The sequence below is a fragment of the Rhinatrema bivittatum genome, chromosome 4, assembly GCF_901001135.1.
Source record: "Rhinatrema bivittatum chromosome 4, aRhiBiv1.1, whole genome shotgun sequence".
NCBI classification, from domain to species: domain Eukaryota; kingdom Metazoa; phylum Chordata; class Amphibia; order Gymnophiona; family Rhinatrematidae; genus Rhinatrema; species Rhinatrema bivittatum.
The window spans coordinates 214,836,926-214,852,409 of NC_042618.1; the positions used below are offsets into that span (position 1 = coordinate 214,836,926).

Below are 15,484 nucleotides of genomic sequence, written 5' to 3' on the forward strand. Positions count from 1 at the left end.
AAACGACGGATGCCTCCTTCATCCCAACCTCCAACCCTTGTCCCTGACGGCATGGATGTTGAAAGGTTAGTCCTTCAGCCTTTTAACCTTTCAGAATCGGTTTCTCGTGTCCTGATAGCTTCACGAAAGCCCTCTACAAGAAAATCTTACTCATACAAATGGAAAAGGTACACATCATGGTGCACTTCTCAGTCCCTTGATCCCCTTTCCTGTCCAATCTCTAAGTTCTTGGACTATTTGTGGCATCTATCAGAATCCGGTCTCAAGACCTCTTCCATTAGAATGCATGTCAGTGCGGTAGCCGCCTTCCATAAAGGTATTGGAGGGGTTCCTATTTCAGTACAACCCCTTGTAACACGCTTTCTTAAAGGCTTGCTCCATTTAAAGCCACCTTTACGTCCGCCGGCCCCATCTTGGGACCTTAATCTGGTTCTTGGTCGCCTTATGAAACCACCTTTCGAACCTCTGCACTCCTATGACCTAAAATATCTCACATGGAAAGTGTTATTCCTTTTGGCTATCACTTCAGCTCGCAGGGTTAGTGAATTATAGGCCCTAGTTACCTATCCGCCTTACACTAAACTCCTGCAGGACCGGGCGGTACTCCGCACTCACCCTAAATTCTTGCCTAAGGTAGTTTCGGAGTTTCATATTAATCAATCCATTATACTACCTATCTTTTTTCCCAGGCCCCACTCCAACTCCGGGGAACAGACTCTGCATACCCTAGACTGTAAACGAGCTCTAGCTTTTTATCTAGACCGTACAGTTGCTCACAGGAAGAGCACTCAATTATTTGTCTCTTTCCATCCTAACAAGTTAGGACAACCTGTGGGTAAGCAGGCTCTCTCCTCTTGATTGGCGGACTGCATTTCCTTTTGCTATCAGCAAGCTGGCATTCCTTTTCAAGACCGTGTCAAGGCACACTCTGTGAGGGCCATGGCGACTTCAGTAGCACACCTTCGATCGGTGCCGCTTCCTGACATCTGCAGAGCTGCAACATGGAGTTCCCTCCATACCTTTGCAGCCCACTATTGTTTGGATAAAGCTGGAAGACAGGATTCCATCTTCGGCCAGTCTGTCTTGCGTAACCTTTTTCCAACCTGATGTACCAACACCCTTCCACCTTCCCGGTAGGGTGCGGATGCCCTGTACCAAATACCACCCCAGTTGTTGTGCCTGTTGCACTCCGTTGGGTGCATTTGGTGCAAGTCAGGACATCCTCAGCTCGGTACTCACCCATTTGTGAGGACAACCATCCTGCTTGTCCTGTGAGAAAGCAAATGTTGCTTACCTGATGTAACAGGTGTTCTCACAGGACAGCAGGATGTTAGTCCTCACGAAACCCGTTTCTTTTATTTTTCGGCACTGCCTGTAGCTATAAAAACAAGACTGAAGGGAGACCCCTGCTGGCTGCAGGGTTGGTGCCGTGCTGGGCATGCCCAGTAGGGGCCAGTCAAAGTTCCTGAAACTTTGACAGAAGTTTCCGTGGTTGGGCTCCATCCTCGATGTCACCCATTTGTGAGGACTAACATCCTGCTGTCCTGTGAGAACACCTGTTACATCAGGTAAGCAACATTTGCTTTATGTAAACTAAGCCACCTTCCTTATCCCCAGATCAGTCCAGACAATTGGATTTTTCTTCCCTGCCAGCAGATGGAGTCATGTTGGAATCATGCAGGCTCTGTCTCATGCACACATGCAGGTACTCTCAGACAAACATGTAGGCGCTCTCTCTCTCTCATGCTCACTTGCAAGCTCTCTCTCATACACACACACACCTCTCAGACGTCCTTTCTTCTGGGCCTTGGCCGAGCCGCACTACTCATTTATTGCCGGAGGGGGAAGTGAGAGGAAGCAGCCCTGTAACTGCCAGATGCTTCCTATTGCTGAGCCTATAGGCCTTTCTTTGTGCCAAGACCGTGCCGACATTTCCCTTGGGCTCTGTTGCGGCCACGCCGACACCTCCCTCAGGCTGCGTCGAATTCCGAGGCAATCCCTCAGCGGGAGCTGAGATAATCACGTGACCAGTGCAACTGGCCCATCGGGGGATGCCCCTGGTTTCCATTAAAATTGTGCCATCCTTGCCTAAGGTTTCTTTCATTTTTTCCTGAGTTGATCCATGTAATTGCCTGTTGGAGGTTCGAATATTTTTTTCCCATGCTAGTGAGCTGATAGTTTTGGATGTGCATGTCTCTCCTATGATATGCGTGACACAAATGGCTTTTACACGTCAAATTTGTTATTCAGTGGTCGCAGCAAGAGAATGAAGGTGCAGGAAAGCATCTAATGCCAGATAAATTGAGGCAATAGCCTCTGCCTACTCTTGCAAGTGGATACAGGTACCAGGGGGCCTTTGGGCTCATTGTGCTAGGGTGCAAGCAGCGTCTTGGGACGAAGGTCAATTGGTGTCTGGGGAGGAGATCTATTAGGTGGTTACTTGGTCCTCTTGGCATACTGTTACCAAGCATGTTAGATTTGATGTGTGGGTTCCAGACATGGCTGTCTTTGGCAGGAATATACTGCGAGCAAGTCTTTCAGGCTCCCACCCAGTTTAGGGAAGCTTTGGTACATCCCAATCGTCTGGATTGATCTGGGGAATAAGGAAGGAAAAATGTGGTTCTTACCTGCTAACTTTCTTGCCTTGAGTTCCACAGATCAGTCCAGAATCCTGCCCTGAATTTCTGAAGACAACTTTTGTGATCAGTTGATGTATGTAGGTCAACTGGTTTTTTGGGAGGTTTTTTGCCACAGGCTTCTCTGATTGGAATTGCAGTTACAGTTGGTCTTATTTTTCCCCTGCTCAAATATAAGGGAGATACTTTTTGTTCTTGGCTTGATTACATATTATATTGAGAGACTGTCTTATGAACCAGCAATGCAATAAAGCTTTTCTTCTCTGTCTCCATCTGCTGATAGGGGAGAAAATCCTAGTCTGGAGTGTCTATTTGGGAACCTTTTCCTAAGTTACACAAATGGGTGAAAAATTGGGCCTTAGAATACATTTTTAAAAATCTTCCTTTGCGATGGGGAGGCAAGATGGTGCCCTGAAGGAGAGATGCATTTGATCAGCCCTGCTCTGCGTGGTTTTTATTTTCTCTTCCTTTTGGGTTGCTTTATGCAAGTATGCCTCATACTAAGCACAAGGGTATACTGAGAGAGGTAGTCCCAGTTCCTTCTCCAGTTGGCCCAGTTCAGCAGAGAATTGAGGGCTTTTTCATCGCTGACCCCCGGCCAAACTCCCGGTTTAGGAAGCACTGTGACTGCTGGCATGGAGCGTATGTCGGTGTCACCTGCTTCACAAACATCGTTGACTTCTGGCGTGCCAATAATACCCTCCCCCCGCTTCCGTGACTCGATCTTTGGATTAGATCGACCGGAGGAACGTCTGGGAACAGATCAGTTACCTTCGGAGGCCGTTGGGGCGAATCCCTCTGACCAAGTTGGGATACCCGAAGTAAGTGAAAATCTTACCACTTTACCTCCGTCTTCGGGTCAACATAGTTCGGAGTGGGACTCAGAACGCCGGGATTTGCCTGCTATGGTGTTGACGCCCAAGGGGGGAGGCTGCTAGTGGCCACGGCAGTGTGACAAATTTTAGCAGCTCAGATATAGTTGGCCTTATTCCCAAAGTTACCTTGGTCAAACCCTCTGTCATTACATTGGATTCAGTGTGATCAGCAAATAATTGAGTTTGGAGAAGTCTATCTCTTCTTTAATTTCTTTAACAGTGGATATAAGTAATTAAATTCAATCTTCAGAACACCTGGTTGCTTTACATGCCACAAAGTTGGAGGATATGGAGCAGAAAGTGATCGAAATTCAGACTGTTCAATCTGGATTAATACAGGGAAATATGGTTCACTCAGACTTGAGAACATTGAAAATGATATGAGATATTTGAACTTAGAGTTCTGAATTTTCCTTTGGTTTCACATGTTTCCCCTCTGGATCAATTTAAAAAATATCTCCAAGAGATCTTGAAAATTACATCTGATGCATTGCCACCCTTTGCTAAAATTTACTTTACATCTTTTGATAAAAGAAATGATATACCTTCTCAGCTGCAGGGTTCTGCACCTCCCATTGCAGATATATCTGCTTTTTTGGGAATCTTCAGGAGAAGAACAAGTTGCAAAGCTTGGGACATTATTGGTTAAGTTTATCTTTCCATCTGATAGAGCTTTGGTTTTCAAATTATTTCTACGTAATAGACAAGTCCCATATTATGGTCAGAAATTGTGGATTTTCCCAGACATAGTAAAATCTACTCAGAGGAGGAAGGAATTTCTAGCTCTTTGTCATCAAGCTAGACAAATTGGAGCTCAGATTACAATCCGATTATCCTTGTAAATGCATTATGAAAATTAATAATGTAAAATATATATATTTTGAACCAGCTCAGTTGAAGTCTTTTTAGACTCTTATGCCTTACTAGGAAACTTAGCCAACTAAATGGTTATCGTAAGGTAGAAATGCCATAGCTATCGCTCCTTAATTGCCTAAAATTGTTTTGTATGGATACGCTCTTTCCCTGTACATACCAGGATCATTCCAGACGGTGGGTTATGTTCCCTGTCCAGCAGATGGCGTCAGAACACAAAATTCCCAGGGGAGGACCCATATAACCACGCCTCCCCTGTAACAGCTCCCAGTAATGTTCTGACTCCAGCAGATGTGAGCAGGGGACTTGTGGTCCCCAGCATGTTAGCTTAGGGCTACCTCCTCAGGGGGATCAAGTTTAAAAAAAAAAATAGGAAGTTTTAAATTTACAGTTTAGGTCACTTTGCTAAGGCTCCTCTTACAGCAGGGAGAGAACTCTCCGCTGGTTCTGGCTCATCGCTCTCTAGCCTGGTGACTTGCTGACAGGCTGTTGCCTGTTTTCTTTCTTTTCTCATTTTCCTCACTGAGGGCCCAGTTGGGGTAAGTGTATTTTTGTTTCATCTTCTTTTTCAGCAGAAGACTGCAATTTTTGGACTCCGTTCGGCTCTCTGAGGTGAAAGTCGGTAGCGCTGGCCTCTCCCTCCTGACCCAGGTTTTCCCCCCTCCCTTTTGGGGAGCGACAGACGTCCTGACCGGCCCCGCGAAGCACCATTCCCCGGGGCCGCCTGCTGTCGGGAGGTTAATTCCCCGTCAGTTCTTCTTTAGGTTGGTGGGGGACCGCGGCAAGCCTCCGTTGCCGGGTTGGCGCTCATTTTAGGCGCGAGCCACCTGTAGAGCCTCCCCCCCTCTCTCTCTCCCTGCGGCGATGCAGTCCGCGGCGCCTTGTGTGAGGGCTCTGACAGGGCCGGATTATTTTCTGAAGAGGGTCTGTGCTCAAGCTGTTTCCCCAAGGGGGAATGTGCGCCAGCTACTAGCAAGGACGTTCGAGCTGCAGACCGCGTGGGAAGGAAGCGCCAGGCCCCGTTCCCTCTCAACGCGGGAACGGCTGCCATTTTGTTGCAAGATTCTGATGCTGCGCTTTCTGAGGAGGACACGGATAATCCGTTCCCCACTTCTAGGCCCGTTTTGGACTCTTACTCCGAGTCTAATCCTGATAGGCAGAAGGGGGATCCCCCGGGGGTGACCCCTCAGGATGCCAGGCCTTTTCCCCTGAATTCATAGTCCTAATGCACAGGGCTTTTCTTCAGAGCAGAGACACGACCTTCGGGACCTGGGGACCCTCTCCCCCCAAGATACCATGTCCTGCCACCCTCGTGGGTGGGACCCTCCCTCAGGCTCGCCCCCCTTTAGTAGGCGGGGGAGTGGGGACATCTCGTGGCCCTACTGGGACACCATCGATAATACAGACTTTGTCGGGGGAAGGACAATCCCAGGACCCTGACATGGACGACCCCACCTTGGCGGCCCAGGTGGAGGGCGACGACCCTAGGGTCCTCCGCATCTTCCAAGCGGCGGAGTTAGATGACCTCATTCCCTACATCCTCCAGGAAATGGATATTGATCCCCCTCCGGAACCGGTGGGGCCTGACCCAGCTCTCAAGAAGGGGGACCCCCTCCTAGCAGGACTGCGGCCTCTAGCCAAGTCTTTTCCCACTCATCACAAGATCTTGCAGTTGATCACTTGGGAATGGGATTCCCCGGAGGCCAACCTTAGGGTCGGTAGAGCCATGGAAAAATTGTATCCTCTGCCGGCCGATTTTTTGGAAATTCTCAAAGTTCCCGCCGTAGATTCTGCGGTATCAGCGGTCACAAAGCATACCACTATTCCTGTCACTGGAGGGACGGCGTTGAAGGATATGCAGGATTGGAAGCTGGAGGTCTCGGCCTTAGGGATGCGGGCAGCTATCTGCAGTTCCCTCGCACAGCGAGCGGGTCTTCGGTGGGTGCAGCAGCTTCTCACCTCCCAGTCCTTACCAGACGCTGAGGCTCACCAGGCAGACAGACTGGAAGCCGTGGTTGCCTATGGAGCAGATGCTTTATATGATCTTTTAAGGGTCCTAGCCCGAACCATGGTGGCGGTGGTCTCAGCGCGTCAGCTCCTTTGGCTTCGCAATTGGTCGGCTGATGCCTCTTCCAAGACACGTTTGGGGTCCCTTCCTTTTAAGGGTAGGTATCTTTTTGGTGAAGACTTGGATCAGATCATCAAGTCCCTTAATGAGAACACTGTGCACAAGTTGCCCGAAGATCGACCCCATTCGTCAAGATCATATAATTACTCCAGAAACCGTTTTATATAGAAACATAGAAACATAGAAATGATGGCAGAAGAAGACCAAACGGCCCATCCAGTCTGCCCAGCAAGCTACGCAGTTTATCCTTTTTTTTTTTATCTTCCCCCCCCCCCCTTTTTTTTCTCCCCCTCCCCCGTCACTATTGGCTTCCAGCACCCTCCGGCCCCAATTCCCTTCCACCCCTCCACCAATGCAGAGAGCAGTGCCGTATCCGCATCCCAATGAACATCCAGCTCAATCAGGGGTAGCAACTGCCGCCACCTGAACCCGAAGAGAATTGTAAGCAAGACCCAAATCCAAACCTGCCTGCAAGAAGGAAAGGACTTGTGGCACTGAGGCATGCATGGGAAGAATGTCATTCGCTCCACACCAGCAGAGAGCGCGTCCTCAGAGGCAACAGCCACCTCTGGCTCCCTCTTCTCGTTCGCACTCCTGGAACCGGCCCTTTCGTGGGCGCCGCCAGGGTAAGGAAGCGCAGGGTGCTGGTACATCCGCTAAATCTACCCAACGATGCCAGACGGACCCTCGAGGTGGTCCCTCGACTGGGGGGTCGCCTTGCTCTCTTCTACGAAGAGTGGGTCCAAATCACGTCGGATCAATGGGTTCTGGATATTCTAAGACGCAGTTACGCTTTGGATTTTGTTTGTGCTCCTCGGAACTGGTTCCTGTTTTCCCCTTGCGGGTCCTTAATCAAACAGGGAGCCGTGCGGCAGACCCTCGATCGTCTCCTTCAATTGGGGGCCATAGTGCCGGTGCCAGCCGCCGAACTGGGCCGGGGGCATTATTCAATCTACTTTGTGGTTCCCAAGAAGAAAGGTACTTTTCGTCCTATCCTGGATCTCAAGCAGGTCAACCGGTCCCTCAGAGTCCCTCGTTTCCGCATGGAGACACTCCGTTCAGTGTTAGTGGCAGTTCATCCGGGAGAATTCTTGGCTTCGTTGGATCTCACGGAGGCGTATCTCCACATACCAATTTGTCAAGCTCATCAGCATTACCTACGCTTCAAAATTTTGGGTCAACACTTCCAATTTCACGCTCTTCCCTTTGGCCTGGCCACAGCTCCACGGGTTTTCACGAAGATCATGGTGGTAGTGGCGGCAACCTTGGGCAAGGAAGGCATCCTTGTGCATCCTTACCTAGACGATTGGCTCATTCATGCAAAGTCAGGAGCGCAGTGCATCCTCGCAGTCGACAGAATGGTACAACTTCTCCAATCTCTGGGATGGATTGTCAACTTCACCAAGAGCAGCCTTGTCCCGTCCCAGTCGTTGGATTTCCTGGGAGCTCACTTCGACACCAAGAATGCCAGGGGTTTTCTGCATCCGGACAGAGCTCATTCTCTGCATCAGCAGATTCAAGGATTTATGGCGCTCGAGACGCCCACTGCCTGGGACTACCTGCAGGTACTGGGGACCATGGCCTCGACCATCGATCTGGTTCCTTGGGCATTCGCGCATCTGAGGCCTCTGCAGAGATCCCTACTCTTCCGGTGGCAGCCGGTGTCGAGAGATTTCCAGGCAATCCTTCTGATTCCGAGAGGAACCTTCATCAGTCTCCATTGGTGGCTGGAACCGCGGCACCTAGCTCAGGGGGTGTCGCTGGAGGACCCGGATTGGGTGATTATCACCACGGACGCCAGCCTCACAGGCTGGGGAGCGGTCTGTCGGGACAGTTCAATCCAGGGTCGATGGACGGAGGAACAGTCGAAGTGGCCCATCAACCACTTGGAGACCAGGGCGGTCCGTCTGGCGTTACAGGGTTTCTTCCCCATAGTACGCCATCAAGCAGTCAGGGTGCTATCGGACAATGCGACTACAGTGGCGTACATCAATCGCCAGGGAGGCACGAGAAGTTGGTTGGTCTCTCTGGAAACCGACAAATTGATGGAGTGGGCAGAGCTTCACCTCCAACGACTAGCGGCCTCGCATATAGCGGGAGTGGACAACGTACAGGCGGACTTTCTCAGCCGACAAAACTTGGATCCCAGAGAGTGGGAGCTCTCGCAGCAGGCGATGCGGATAATAGTACGGCGATGGGGGACACCGCACGTAGACCTAATGGCAACCACCGGAAATGCAAAGGCCGCCCGCTTCTTCAGCCACAGGCGGGAGCGTGGCGCCGAGGGCGTGGACGTGCTGGTCCTGCCCTGGCCGCGCCACTGTCTCCTATATGTTTTCCCACCGTGGCCCCTCGTGGGCAAGGTCATCCGCAGGATAGAGGCACACCAAGGGCCGGCGACCGTGGTTCGCGGATCTGTGCAATTTGACGATGGAGGGTCCCCTTCGTCTCGGTCAACTGCCACGTCTTCTACGTCAGGGACCAATATTTTTCAAGGAGGCAGATCGCTTCTGTCTTGCGGCCTGGCTTTTGAGAGGCATCAGTTGAGGCGCAGTTATCCGGAGCCGGTTATTTCAACGCTACTGAAAGCACATAAGATGTCCACCTCTGTTACCTATGTTCGAGTCTGCAAGGTCTTTGAGGATTGGTGTGGAGCGAATGACATTCTTCCCATGCATGCCTCAGTGCCACAAGTCCTTTCCTTCTTGCAGGCAGGTTTGGATTTGGGTCTTGCTTACAATTCTCTTCGGGTTCAGGTGGCGGCCTTGGGGGCTTTTCTTCGCAGTGGAAATAAGGAGTTTCTGTCCTCTCATCTGGACGTCTCCCGTTTCCTTAAAGGAGTGAAACACTTGAAGCCTCCGATTCGCCCACCTTGTCCGTCGTGGAATCTGAATCTGGTGCTCAGAGTCCTCTGTGATTCGCCGTTCAAACCTCTAAGCTCGGCTACCATCAAGGACGTCACTCTCAAGACCATTTTTCTCGTGGCAATCAGTTCAGCAAGACGTATTTCCGAGCTGCAGGCCCTATCCTGTCGTGAACCATACCTTCGTTTCACGCCTGAAGGGGTTTCGCTGAGGACGGTTCCTTCTTTTCTCCCTAAAGTGGTTTCGGCATTCCACCTCAACCAATCGGTGGAATTACCATCTTTTGCCTCTTCTGAGTCTGGAGACCTGCGTAGACTGGATGTACGGCGGTCTCTGATATGCTATCTGGAGGGTGACTAATGATTTTCGGTTCTCCGATCATCTGTTTATCCTCTGGTCCAGACCCCGGAAGGGTTGCATGGCCTCCAAACAATCTATAGCGCGGTGGTTGAAGGGAGCGATCATAGCGGCGTACCTTGGCGTAGGTAAGTCCCCTCCGCTGGTTGTCAAGGCTCATTCTCTTCGAGCGCAGGCAACATCTTGGGCGGAGAGCTCCTCCGTCTCCACTCAGGAGATTTGTAGGGCGGCCACCTGGAAGTCTATCCTTACCTGCTAATTTTTGTTCCTGTAATACCATGGATCATTCCAAACACCCTCCCTTGGTTTGGGGGTTTGCTTGTGGGACATCCCTGCCTACCTGTCTTAACAATCTTTTAGTCTGTATTTCGAATACTGCGCGTCTTTTTTGTTCACGCACTGCTGTTCGCAAGTTCACTGTTCAGAATTTAGTTGCTGTTTATTTGGACAGCGGTTATTTAAATTCCTTCTTTGATTACTTGATCCCTTTGTTTTTGGTCTCTCTTTTTTGGGCTTTGTTAGTCTAGTTACTGAGAGCTGCTACAGGGGAGGCGTGGTTATATGGGTCCTCCCCTGGGAATTTTGTGTTCTGACTCCATCTGCTGGACAGGGAACATAACCCACCGTCTGGAATGATCCATGGTATTACAGGAACGAAAATTAGCAGGTAAGGAATAATTTTCTTTTAGAATCTTGCCTCCCCTATTGCATGGTACCTAGGATGATATAATGATTGATTTCCTAAATATCTTTGTATTTTATATATTCAAATTAATATTCTTATCTATTGACATGTATTTTTTTTGTCAAATTATTATAATCAATAAAGAGAATTACAAAAAAAAGTTCTTTGTTTGCAAATGATTGTCATAATCAAAAATATTAAACTTCAGTCTTTATATCTTGTAGCCTGTTTGAATGTGTGTTAAACTTTATTAGTTGAAGGGGGTGTTTCTCATCAGACATGTTTTAAATGCAAAATTTAATATAAGACAGTATCAAGTATATATATGAGAGTGTATACAATTAACTGAAAAGTTTGACAGCATCTGCTTCATCTCTACATTAGAAAATTGATGTTTACATGAATCTGGTATATGCATGGTCTAATAGTTATCCATTCTATTAAAGTGAGACACTGTCTTGACTAGTACATAATTATATAGTTGTCACTTTCTAGACAAATATTGGAAATGAAAGTTAAATGTATATTTTCACCAATGTTATCTCACTAATGGATGATGGCAGGAATAATAGTTTAACACTTTTTTGTTTCATTGTAGATGTCTGAAGCTGGGAAGGAGACATTACCATCTTGGTTGCACTGGGATCTGGAGTCTCAAACTTTGGAAGGTCTTCCACTTGACACAAATAAGGGAGTTCACTACATTTCAGTGATTGCAATGCAGCTGGCAACCAATGGAAGTTATGTACCACAAGCCACAGATGTCTTTTCTGTTGAGGTTCATTCAGAAGATCACAATGAGCCACAGTCTTTACGGGCAACTGTACAAGAGACAAGTGAGGTGGTACCATTTACCTGTGGTGCAGATGAGCCAGTAACTATCCTGACTGTAATTTTGGATGCTGACTTAACAAAAATGACACCAAAGCAGAGAATTGAGCTTTTAAACAGAATGAAAAAATTCTCTGAAGTAGAACTGCATCACATGAAACTAGTTCCTGTTGTAAATAACAGACTTTTTGACATGTCTGCCTTCATGGCTGGCCCAGGTAATGCCAAGAAAGTTGTAGAAAATGGAGCCTTACTGTCTTGGAAGCTTGGTTGTTCTTTGGATCAGAATAGTGTCCCTAATATCAGTATGGTTGAAGTGCCAGCTAAAAAAGGAACAATGTCTGCCCAACTTGGATATCCAGTTGTTGGCTGGCACATTGCTAACAAGAAACCTCATCTTCCAAAAAGGATAAGAAGACAGATTAATGCAACACCTACACCAGTCACTGCTATTGGCCCACCTACAACTGCCACCCAGGAGCCACCAGTCAGAATTGTTCCTACACCCACTTCACCAGCCATTGCTTCCCCTACAGAAACAACTGCTCCTCCAGTCAGAGAACCTGTACCATTACCTGGGAAACCTACAGTCACTTTTAGAGCCAGAGGTGCCATTATTCAAACTCCAACTCTAAGTCCAATACAACCAACCAGAGTGGAAACAACCGGTATTACTGATCAGATTCACCCAACAATAAGTAGACCTGTTTATGTAGAACCTACTGCTGTAATTACACCACCCACTACAAAGAAACCCAGAGTAACTACTATGAAACCCGTTACACCGTCGACTACAGATTCCACAACACGGCGACCTACCAAAAAACCCAAAACTCCTCGACCCAAGCCTCATGCTACTACCAAAGCGCCTACTACAAAGATGGAAACCACATCACCAACTCGTATACGCAGCACAACCAGTGGAATTCCCCACACACTTGAACCTAACAGTGCTCCAAAATTAAAAAATCATATTGACCAGGTTATTGCTTGGGTGGGTACTTACTTTGAGCTTAAGATTCCATCTGATACTTTCTATGATAATGAAGATGGAACTACTGATAAATTAAAACTGACTCTGAAGCTGAAAGATCAGCCAGTGCTAGAAGAAAAGTCTTGGGTTCAGTTCAATAGTACTAGCCAGCTTATGTATGGCATGCCAGATCACAGTCATGTAAAGAAGCATGAGTGTTTCTTATATGCTACAGACAAAGGTGGCCTATCTACTGTGGATGCTATTGAAATCCGTGTTGGTGAATTGCCATATGCAAATGAGACTGTTGTTAAATTCAGGGCCAAATTTCATGGTGACCATAATTCAGTGATTAATGACATAAATAAAAAAATCCAGTTAGTCAAGAAATTAGCTTTGGCCTTTGGGGACAGAAACAGCAGCTCTATTACTTTGCAGAATATCAGCAATGGCTCTATCGTAGTGGAATGGACAAACAATACTCTTTCTTTAAAGCCCTGTCCAAAGGATGAGATAGAAGCCATGAGCAAAAAAATTGCAGATGAGCATGGTAATCCACGCCCTCTCTTTATCAATGCCATGGAGCCAGAATTTAAGCCCATAAATATTTCTGTGGTTGGCACTGGTAGCTGCAAGAATATTCAGTTTGTTCCAGTGGGCAAAGATGAAAAGATAACTTCAGTAGCAACTCCAACTGTGGCTGCAGATAAAGATCCACAAAAGAGTAGTGAGGATGATGTATACCTTCATACAGTGATTCCTGCAGTGGTAGTTGCAGCCATTCTACTCCTTGCTGGAATTATAGCTATGATATGCTATCGCAAGAAAAGAAAAGGAAAACTCACCATTGAAGATCAGGCAACATTTATCAAGAAGGGAGTACCTATTATTTTTGCAGATGAATTAGATGACTCCAAGCCACCTCCTTCCTCAAGCATGCCATTGATCCTTCAGGAAGAAAAGGCACCTCTACCACCACCTGAGTATCCAAATCAGAATATGCCAGAAACTACCCCATTGAATCAAGATACTTTAGGGGAATATACCCCACTGAGGGATGAAGATCCCAATGCACCTCCATATCAGCCTCCCCCTCCTTTCACTGCACCCATGGAAGGAAAAGGCTCCCGCCCAAAGAACATGACCCCATATAGGTCACCACCTCCTTATGTTCCCCCTTAACAAAAATAAAGAACTTTCTTTTTTTTTGGGAGGGGGTCTCTAAATTCCACACCAGTGTTGTCTGTAGAGATTGATAGCCTGCAAATCATAAACAAGAAGTCCAGCTTCAGCTGTTGAAAGCAAAAACAAAAAACCCCCCAAGGTCCTGAACAAAAGATCAATGGACATATTTTAAAATTTGCATCCCTTTCTCCAACTCAGTTGTTTGTGAAACTTCTTGGACAGTTTGCCTACAGCTTTTGGTTCTGTTACTGGCTTAGAAAATCATCTTCACACAAGTGTTTTTCTGTCTGAAATCTTCTAAAATATATGTTCAAAGAATAAGGTTGATGAACTTGCAGGCAGCACTGGGGGTGGCCTTTGGTTCTCTGCGGTTTGCCTTTTAACACTAACTGTACTGTTTTTTCTATTCACTTGTGTAGCTACAGGATATAACGAGATAAAGATAGCTAAAATGTTGAGAAGAAATTTCAGAAGTTCAGTATTGAGTTTTTACATTTAATCTGCTGTTTAAACTTGTGTGTGTAGGGTTTTTTGTTTTTGAGTGGATGGGGAGATCAGTGGAAAGCCACTTACCTTGGAAAAAAAAAAAACAAACACAACAAAACCCCTCTGGTGGTTCAAGCCCAGGTAGAAAGAGGCCTATCATAAGAATCATATTTGAAGCTCTACCAACTCTGCCCTTCTCCCTCATATGCTCAAGAGGAGTATGGATTTTATTCTTTGTTAGAGAGACAAGGAATCACCCCTGACTTCTTGTGACATACTCACCATATACGAAAACTGTCAATATTATTGGTAAAGAAAGGGCAATGTGAGGCACATTTCCATATTAAAAGGGTATTTCTATGTTGTGTAAAAAGGAATGGGCCTGTATTTTAATAAACTAGTTGGGTTTGTTTGTTTTTTTAAAACACTATTGTAATCAACAAATCCCTATAGAAAAAAACAGGACTACAAGCTTCACCATGAATCCTTTATCACCTATGCTAAGAACCATTTTCCAGAGGGGCACTGGATGGTCAACCATGTATATTCAGGACTGGTCTGGGCCATATGCCACAAGATTTGGTTGCGTTGACATGCTTTTGGAGGAGGGTGAAAAGGGGTTTGACAACACTTGCCAAGAGAAGTTTTTGGTAAAGATGCAATATTTTTACATAGTAATGCTAATTCTTCACTTTGAAAAAAATCGTGTAGTAGTATTCATAGAAGCTTTCATATTCACCCTCTTCTGCTTTCTCAACCACAGTACACATGTATGCTTTGCCACCCGGAGCTTTTCCTCTTGGTGTGTGCTTACATATTGGGAGGTGACTGGGGGGGGAAGAATGCCAGAAACAGTTCAGAGGAAAAGCACTCTGACCTAACTTTTTACTAAACTTTTGATACAGCCTCGAATTTTTTTTCTTAAAATAATAAAAAAAAAAATAGTAACGCTTACAGCAGTTTCTATAAACATTTGATTCTTAGTATTGACTCAGTGGAACTTTTTGTTTTGCATTTCTTGAATTGTTGGCCAAGTGTTTCTTACCCTTAAAATGCACATTTTTTAAATCTATCATATGACTGTAGTGGCTTTCATGGACCTGTGCTTTTTCCCCTTTAGTCTAAATCATTTTCAGCATGACTTTTTGCAGCAGTTAGAGAGCTGTTTTGTTTTGGTACGTTATTAGGGAGGAACATTTAAAAAAAAAAAAAAAAAAAAAACTTGCAATAATGTTTCCCTACCCTGGATCTGGGGGTTGGGAAGACTGGTTAACTTTGCACACAATGCAGACACTTATAAGCCATATTGACTGTTTTGCAGAATTTGTGTGTTGACATGGTCAGTTACATCTGAGTGGATGAATGGATAAACTAACTTGAACTTCTTGCTAGGATTGAATTTTTCCAAGTCTTAAGAGCATTAAAAAGGGATTTCATGTTCCCCAAAATGAACAAAATGTCCATTGGCACAACTATACACTTTGACAGCACCTTAGCCTCTTAGAGACATAGGTGGCAGTAAGCACATTTACTTGGTGCCGAATGCCTTTTTGCAACTGAAATACTTTACACAAAATTAATGAAATCATTT

General features: G+C 46.4%; 1 protein-coding gene across 3 annotated transcripts in view; it reads left to right on the forward strand.

Annotated features, from left to right (window-relative positions):
* Positions 1 to 15,154, forward strand: part of DAG1 (dystroglycan 1) — a 178,279-nt gene extending 163,125 nt beyond the window's left edge. For all 3 annotated transcript variants that reach the window (XM_029599678.1, XM_029599677.1, XM_029599679.1), the window contains exon 3: positions 11,017 to 15,154. In XM_029599678.1, coding sequence (XP_029455538.1) covers positions 11,017 to 13,404 — 2,388 coding nt within the window. In that variant the 3' untranslated portion in view covers positions 13,405 to 15,154. The remainder of the gene's footprint in view (positions 1 to 11,016) is intronic.
* Positions 15,155 to 15,484: the final 330 nt, after the last annotated feature.